General features: G+C 47.0%; 2 protein-coding genes across 2 annotated transcripts; one reads left to right on the forward strand and one right to left on the reverse strand.

The window, feature by feature from the left end:
- Window positions 1-2,658: 2,658 nt before the first annotated feature.
- Window positions 2,659-4,650, reverse strand: BDW43DRAFT_299652 (uncharacterized protein; the record flags this gene model as incomplete). Its single annotated transcript, XM_032044763.1, has 6 exons — window positions 2,659-2,693; window positions 2,776-3,602; window positions 3,657-3,740; window positions 3,791-3,916; window positions 3,979-4,103; window positions 4,159-4,650. 6 exons carry the CDS (start codon window positions 4,648-4,650, stop codon window positions 2,659-2,661), a joined length of 1,689 nt encoding a protein of 562 aa, XP_031901095.1.
- Window positions 4,651-6,684: 2,034 nt separating this feature from the next.
- BDW43DRAFT_310286 (HET-domain-containing protein) lies at window positions 6,685-8,740 on the forward strand (the record flags this gene model as incomplete). The annotated part of the gene is made up of 1 exon (XM_032046892.1): window positions 6,685-8,740. A coding segment is annotated over one exon (2,056 nt), but the record flags the coding sequence as incomplete, so codon positions are not given.
- Between the last annotated feature and the right edge of the window lie 29 nt (window positions 8,741-8,769).

Below are 8,769 nucleotides of genomic sequence, written 5' to 3' on the forward strand. Positions count from 1 at the left end.
CGCGTGACTTGGAACCCAGTATATGGGGAAATGGAGTCATTCTTACCAATCGATTTTATAACTGAAATTTATAAAAGTGGGTATGATCCAATCCCTTTGTTGGCCAATGTCCATTGCCCCAGGCGTCATCAGCCCGACCTGATTCTCGCTACCCTACATCCTGTGCCATTCTTTATTCCACAATATTGTCTGATCCTCCCAGTATTGCTATCCTTCTAACTATCCAATTAGGAAACGGGTCACATTGGCAGCGTCCGCTTAACCCTGAGTAAATACTGCTCTTCGTAGGTACGTGGGCGGGCCGAATAAAGGTGTCATCTGATAAAGCTTTGCCTTGTCTACCCATCGAAAAATGGCTAGAAGCCTGTCACATCTGCTCAATCATTGTATCTACAACACCTAGAAATAATCTTCCTTGTTGCGCTATACGGGATATTGTCGACTCCGCAGCCAAAGACTGCGAGGGCTGTTCCCTCCTTCTACAAGGCGTGGCCTATGCTATACCAGTTCTAGGGGCCATGCACGGAGTGTCGATTTCCCCTCTAGCCTACGGACCGTTGCTCGGGAGAATGATCTCGAGGGTCTTTTTCGTCTCTACATAATGACAGGTGGCACTTGGTGGCAACATGAGTGGTTTCTTGAGTTCTACTCAGACTAAGAAACTCAGGCTAGCTCTACAAAGCAAAAAATGTAGAACTATACTGACATCTATAGCTATCCCTTTACCACAGCCAGGGTCTGTAGTCAGCATACCTCCCGCTCCGGGTGACACTCTGCCGGACATCGCATTCTCCATGGTTTCCAAATGGATCCAGCAATGTGATGAAAGCTACGATGATTGTACGAATGATAAAGAGCGCATAATATCCACCCGTTTTGTTTGACAAAGGTAGCTCCAACACTGGTCAAATTTATGGAAACTTGCCAAGAAAGTGGTTACTATGCGTGTCTCAGCCATTGCTAGGGCTCTGGTTTTTTTTATTTTATTTTATTTTTTTTTTTGAAGACTGACAAAGCAACGTTTGAAGCCAATAAGAAGGGAATAGCTTGGGCCTCTCTGACGCTATTCCGATGGGCAGAAGACTTCGCATATGTTGGCTATGGGTTGACGCTTTGTTCATAATCCAGGATGACGATTTGGACTGGGCCAGAGAAGCGGCAAGCGTAGTACCTGTATACGAGAACACTTATATTAATATATCTGCGACGAAATCTAGGAATGGTAATGGCCCGGCTGCTCTCGCGAGAAGTGGAAATGAAACTCATTATCTGCTCTAATAACGGGAAAAGGTATACTATCCGTGTTTTTGCTAAACCTGGAGAGTGGGCAGAGCTCGAGTCAGGGGATCAATTTGTGGCGTTTGTTTGTTGCATTGGTATAGGGATAGTTTTTCATCGCCGTCCTGGCATCCACTCCTACTCCGTGGCTGGTACTACTAAGAACACATTCTCTCCGAGAGCACTGCATTTCGGGCAGAAAGAAGTGCTGTGGGAATGTAGAACAAGAGCATATTGTGAATGCCTCTTCCTTCAGCATACACATAACTTAAAATCAGAGTACAGAATCTTAGGCAGGAGACCTCCCAACCCGGAAGCTCCTAGCTCTGGAAGCAGGTTCGAGAAGTCCGACCACGAAACGTGATATGCTGAGAGTAGCCTTCAGAGACTGGATGAGGGAGTGTCGTAGCCTGGAAGGAGAGTCCAAGGCTTAGATCCAGATACAGGAAAGGGTTATGATGGACCAAACGTGTCGTAGGATTGTCGAAGGCTACAGCAGTGGAGCGCTTACTAGACCCTCAGATAGATTACCCGCAATTTCTGGGCTAGCGAAAGGTTGATGCTGGAGACGACAGATTATTTAGCTGGTATATGGCCCCCAAATCTACCACAAGGTCCTTTTAGCATAGCTCACGATGTTATCCCAAAAGTTACATGTTGGTTTGCGCCATCTTGGTCCTGGGCTGCTATAAACAATGCTGTCAAATTCTATACTCGAGGTGCTACTACGACTGGCGGTACCCTCTCAGATCAAACTTAAGCAACCCACTATTCTAGAAACGACCTGCACTCCGAAAGGAGATTCAACAGGGCAGGCCGTGTCAGGGTCTCTCACGCTAGAAGGTCCCCTTGTCCCTGCGTGCCTTTCCATGAAACACCCAGCGACGCCACACTCAACATAGGTTGTAATAATAGTTATATGTCTCTTAGACTAGATTTCATGACCATGTGTTCGCGTAACTGTCTTACTGGGTAGCTAATCTCAGCCAGCACTATGTCCTGCAGCCATCTCTCTTCGGGGGAGACTCATCACTCATATGCTATCCACATCCGAGGTGAGCCAGCAGAAGTAAGTCCCGATGTTGGTCTATAGCGAACGTGAATGCTTTTCTCTTTCTATCGCTGTACTTGTTCTTGGACATTGTCTTCGCATTAGGTAGTTTATTAGTCGTACTTGTGCAAGAAAGAACAAATAATAAGGTCTCAATATTGGGAATTACCGTTCTGTAAACTGATACTAACATCGAAGGAATTCACATCGACACATAAGAAAAAAGCAAAAGCCTTCCCAAATCCCGCGGGCCATTAAACATATGTACACAGTGTCTCCAAGATATTGCCAAAATCGTATATACAGGCGTAGATGGACCGAATCTCGTCTCACAAGTCAAACGATCGATTATAATGCAAAGATACTGATTAAAGGAAGGGCGCGAACTAGCTAAACGACATCCATCCCGCTACGCAGAGTATCAGACGAATCCGTCGAAGACCTACGGTTCCGGACAAACTTCGGCCACGTATTCGTCAGAACGAGATACTTGACGCTCTCCTCCGCGTTATCGAAGACATTCGGACCAAAATCCTCCGGAACATCACCCCAGTACTGCACCCGGTCGCTGATAAGGGACTCCGAACTGGTCGTTGGTTTCTTCGCCGGATCCTGGAAAGTAGGCAACATGGGCGATTTCATAGGGTAACTGCCCGGGGTCTCGAAAGGAGTGGCGGGATCGACCTCATTCTCTTCGCCGTACAGGGTGCAAGCGGCACCCTCGAAGATATTCTCAAGTTTCTTCAGATCCTGCGAGGATATGTTGACGGGAAACTCGGCGTGCCGAACACTGATGAACTGGGTGTAGATGCGTAATGCGCGGTTGAACTTCTCGCGGATCAGCGCCCTTGTGTTGTCGTCGTTGGGGGCGGTGTTGTCGTGGACGGCCTTGGGTAGGGAGCTCTTCCATTCGGCGACGCTGGTAAGGAAGGCGACGTTCTCGCCGGAAAAGTCGTGGAGGGCGGAGAATTTTTGGAGAGGGCCAGGGTTGCGTGCGAGGACGTGTTCGAGGGCACCCATTGTTAGGATACTCTCGCGGTTGCTAGTGGCGGTCTCCACGGAGTCGTTGTTGGATTTCCAACCCGACATCATCGAGTCGACCATTGTGGAGATTGAGCCGAGGGATTTGCCATCGGGGCCGGTGGTATCTTTCTTTGACTCCCACTGTGCGATCGCGTCGAGGGTCTCGCGACGTAGGGACTTGGAGCGCATCACTTCCCAGCAGGGAAGGAAGACGGTAAAGATTTCCATGACCAAGATGGAAAGACAGATCCTATGACCGAATCAGCATAATAACTCCTGGGATAAATCTATTTGGAACACTTACCACTGCGGAGGGATCCAGTACTGGTTGACCACCTCCATGCCGGGAACGTAAAGACCGATAAGCCACATTGGGGTAGCGGGGAGGCTGCACTAGAGGTTAATGAAATATCTCGTTTCTTCTACCAGCATACATACTTGGCAATCGCACAGCCAATTGTCTGAACTCGCCAGCCTTGGGTATCGTGGATGTGACGAGACTTCCACAGAACAATGGGGGCAACGATCCAGGACCAGAACAACTGCCCAAGCACACTAGGCCACCTATGCATTGTTAGATATCAATTATCTTCCAGCAAATGCTGTGCACCGCCTTCAATACTTACCACTCCCAGCCCCGACCCATCTCCATCGCCTGCTCCATTGGGGTACCGTGAACCTCAGTGCCAGGAATGCCCCAGGAGCTGTGCCACTTGCGGGAAATGACCCACATCAGGACTGTAAGAAATAACTAAAACATCGGTTAGATGGGATATCCAGGAGGTGACAGAGAGCCATCTTCCCACCTGAAAGGGGATTGCGATCGCAAGACAAACGAGGGTCTTTTTAGTATAATCCAGACGACGAAAGCGGTTGATCAAGCCGCCTTTGGGTTTCACTTCGGGTACGGGGTCAGGATGGCGGCTATCATGGTGGGCATATTTCTTTTGGAGTTTCGCGACGTGAAGGAACCTGCTGTTCGAAGCGTGGAATAGCGAAATGCCCCAGGGTAAATAGATGCCCATCACCCAGTACTGGGCGTCTCCGGGCATGATGGCACCGATCATCGTTCCGAATTGGACGCATCCCCAGTATAAATGAAGAAGTACGATGGCAGGTAGCGACAGACTGAGTCCTCGGATTCGAAGTGTAGGCATGTCGCGGTGGACGATGAGATAGGCCACGCCAAACGCAACGGCGACGGTCCACACACCTGCCCAGCATGCCCACCATATGCTCACCGGCGAGTAGTCGGCCTGCGGCTTGGAATCGGGGGTAATTCCGAGTTCGGATCCCATAGTTACGGTATTGTCTAGGGTGCTGAAAGAAAGGCTAAAGGAGAGTGAGGAAGTTGGGTAGCACTTATCAGCAACCGTTAGTCAAAGCCGTCAAGACTGTAGAAGGATTGGAGCCATGACCGAAAGAATCAGCGAAGGCAGCGGCCGGCCGCGGCACTGGGAATTGTGGCCAAATTAATGAGTTTGCTTTGTCTTAGGCTACAGATTTCGTTGGTAGATTAGATCGAGGATGTACATGCACAATTGCTACTTGGGGACAACTAACCCCCTGGGGTCTAGCCTGCGTAGGAAGTCGTGCGCCTACAATTTGAAATACTTTATCTCTTGGCAGCGATCTCGATCAGCCAAACTATCGAATTTTGATTCAGATCTAAATTTACTAGTCCGGCCCACCGGCCACGCTCACATTCAGCCCGTGCTTTCGCCACGTTGAGCCACTTTTCAAACCCATTTCATAGCGATAGAAAGGTATCCCAATAAATATGGCATGTTAACAGAGCAGAGAGATAGGCCTCAAATCGAGCAGTTCAGGGCAGGTTGAACCACTGATTAACGGTCGGTTAAACGGGAGGGGACCATATTAAATTGCAATGGGATCGATCGTCCGTCCCGTGGAAGGTGGGCCGTGCTAGCGAACCTAGCGACTGGGTTTAATCGGAGCAGAGGCCGGCCTCCCACATCGACAAGACCTCACACGAATCATCCTGTGGCGGTTGAGGTCGATACCTGCCCTCCTAGGTAGTAGTTCCTACACTAGCATGTACAGTGAGCTCAAAATCCGGTACCAGTGAAGCTTTGCCTTAGATTGTGATATACCTTGAATTTAGACGGATTACCCGTTAATAGGAGGTAAACCTGCAGGCAGAAATTTCCCAGACATGATATCTCAGGGTATGAGGAACTTCAAGCCCACCTGAAATTCTCCCAGAATTCCAGACTCATGGCCATTCTCAAGTATAAATTTGGCGTCGCGCAGAAAGTTGGTCAAGATCCTTGGCTCGCACTGCTGTGTTAACTCTGTTGATAGGGATCGGACATATTATAGGTGGATTCTTGTCCGTAGTATATTTTTTATTATACCTAGGCCTATCATCTCTATATGGTCCTTGTGGAGACTTACGACACAGAAAAACATCACATGCATATGCAATACCCCAGTATCCAAACAGTTTTAAACCATCTTCCAAGACTCTGCAGGGATGAGATTAAGCCCTCGCCAAGCATCAGAGTCATCTAGAGACTGAGATGATCACCGTACTGCTATATATTGCGTCTCCTGTGGGAACAATTGGCTTGTGGAGGGATATTAGTCGAACATGAGTCAGGCTAGTTACAGGCTATCCAGAAACTGGAGTCACCACTTATACCCTTTGATTGTTTCAGCAACCCCGATGTGAAACCAAGCTAAACTACTTTTAGAAATCTGCTCGGAATATTGTTAACCCGTGTATGTATTGTAAAATACAAATAACAAAACTTTATATATTTTACCGAGCCTAGAGCCCACATGCCCCCAACACAAGAGTTTACCATTGCATCAATCGTAGCCTTATGCATAAATGCATTGAAGCAATAGCTATTGCCGAGTGGCCACATGTAAAGGTACCTTGCTTAAACATCCTAAAAGAAAATTTTTCCTTTTCTATCAAAAAAGGGGGCTAAACTAGCATAGAATATATAAAGACCAACTTTGTAATAGATCCTATACCTGTTCTTCTAACACTGACTCGTGAGCCTGATATTACATTATCCGCAGCTCAATCATAATGTGACAAGTGTACAGTGGACATTGATCCTGCTCTACCCCGCCCATAGCCTAGCTAATTCCTCTGTTTATAATTCTTTTCTCGCGGATTTCATGGAATTCAATGCTTTAAATCCTATACTGTGAATAAAGAAATATATCCAGATTTTAATTATTGGTAACTCGAAGGATTCTCCCAAAAGTGGATTATTATTTTTATCTATCTACTCGTTACTGAGCTTTTAATTATTATCTGCGCGCCCACTCTTGATTTCCAACGAAATACCACAATGCGTCTTATCAATGTGCAGACCTACAGATTAGAAGAGTTCTTCAATGAGCAAGTGCCTCCTTACGCTATACTGTCACATACATGGGGGAATGATCAGGACGAAGTATCATTTCGAGACATTACTGAGGGAAATGCTGAGAGTGCCAGTGCCAACCATTGGCCAATCAAACTCGAGGGGTGTTGTAAACAGGCAGCAAAGGATGGCCTTAATTATGTATGGATTGACACCTGTTGCATTGATAAAACCAACTCAGTGGAACTTGGCGAAGCCATCAACTCCATGTTTCGATGGTATAAGGAGGCTACAAAATGTTATGCTTATCTTACCGATGTCACTGTTGAAAGCGTTGAGGTCAATAATCTGCACATGAAGTCTGAATTCTCCACTAGCCGTTGGTTCCAAAGAGGTTGGACACTACAAGAACTCCTGGCACCTAGAGAGGTCTATTTCTACAATTCTACATGGACCTTACTTGGTCAAAAAAGAAATACAAAAATGTCACGAGTGATTGAGAATATTACCGGTATATCGCGTTTGTTTCTACTAGGAACAGCATTGACGGAAGCCAGTATCGCACAACGCATGTCTTGGGCTTCAAGAAGGATAACAAAAAGGAAGGAAGATACCGCTTACTGTCTTCTTGGGATTTTTGATATTATGATGCCAATGATCTACGGGGAGGGTGATCGCGCATTCATCCGTCTACAAGAAGAACTTATTAAAAAAACCAGAGATGACTCAATTTTTGCATGGGGCCTGGGATCCACGGAATCTGCCCCCACTGATTCTAAACATATAATCTCCGCGGGAGTATTTGCAACTTCTCCAGCCGAATTTGTCAACAGCAGCCATATTCTATCGGGAAAGCGCGAGATCAAGTCTACGGCTGTATTCATTGTTGACGGCGGATGTGTTCGATCAAACCTCCCGCTTTATAAAGACTCAGCTGGCCAGCTATTCGGACTGCTTAATTGTGGCCCCGGGTTAAATGGCAGTGGTAGAATGGTAGTGGGAATGCCTCTTAGTGACAGCCTGTCTGGCGAATATATTCGACCGGAAGGACGTTGTTCACAAATACTTCCGGTGTCTGAAGCTGCCACCTCCGCCCCGCAAATTTATATCAAGATAGAGCGACAACAAAGGACCGTTCCAGGATCCAGTTATAGCAACTGGTTTGAGATCGAGGACCCTAGTGAAGCCGGCTTAAAACTGATTGAGGTAGAACCACAAGACTGCTGGTTGGAAGAAGAGTCTCGTATTGCTATAAGTAACGACCCTTCCGGAAACGCTGTACAGCAATATTGGATACGATTTCGTCCAGAAGATGAAGGATCTACTGACTTCCTTGTGCTACTTGCGCTAGAGATACTGGGATCACAGGTGAAGGCTCAGTGTCATATTATGACATCCTCTCAATCTACTCCGCTGAAGGATTTAGTTCAGTACTCTAGCAATATGAGACAAACAGCTTTTGGTAAGAGTATTGCTAGTGATTGCTCGCGGAGCATCTATGTAACTGTGGAGCAAGACACTACAGCCAGGCAAATATTTATTGTTAAACTGGCTAAGACAACTACGTCGCCCAGTGTCACTGTGGATGCAACATTTGAGTTGGAACTACAGGCGGCAAAATCTGAGCGGGATAAGGCAGCAAAAGCAAAGGAAAAGCTTTATCTGGAAATAGAAGAATTTAATCAGCAACGAGGAACAGCATATACGCTGGAGTCCGTTGAAAAACGTTTAGCTGAGATAAGAGAAGAGAAAGACCAGCTAGAGAAGATTCAAAAATGGTGGGTCGAATTGTCCAAGAATGGATTATCAATTGAGAGAAAGTTTGATGATCTTGAAAAAACAGCAATGGCAAAGGGATATGACCCAGTACTGACTGCAGAAATCAGTATTTCAAATGGCGAGTTGGTGACGCGCAGCACACTGACGGGGCATTCTTTTCATGTTTGGAGTGTGGTGTTCTCCCCAGATGGTAAAGTCCTGGCGTCCGCCTCCGCCGATAAGACTGTCAGGCTCTGGGAGGTGGCCACCGGGGAGGCACGCAGTACACTGACGGGGCATTCTTCTTCTGTT

Source organism: Aspergillus alliaceus (genome assembly GCF_009176365.1).
Source record: "Aspergillus alliaceus strain CBS 536.65 unplaced genomic scaffold BDW43scaffold_17, whole genome shotgun sequence".
Classification (NCBI taxonomy): Eukaryota; Fungi; Ascomycota; class Eurotiomycetes; order Eurotiales; family Aspergillaceae; genus Aspergillus; species Aspergillus alliaceus.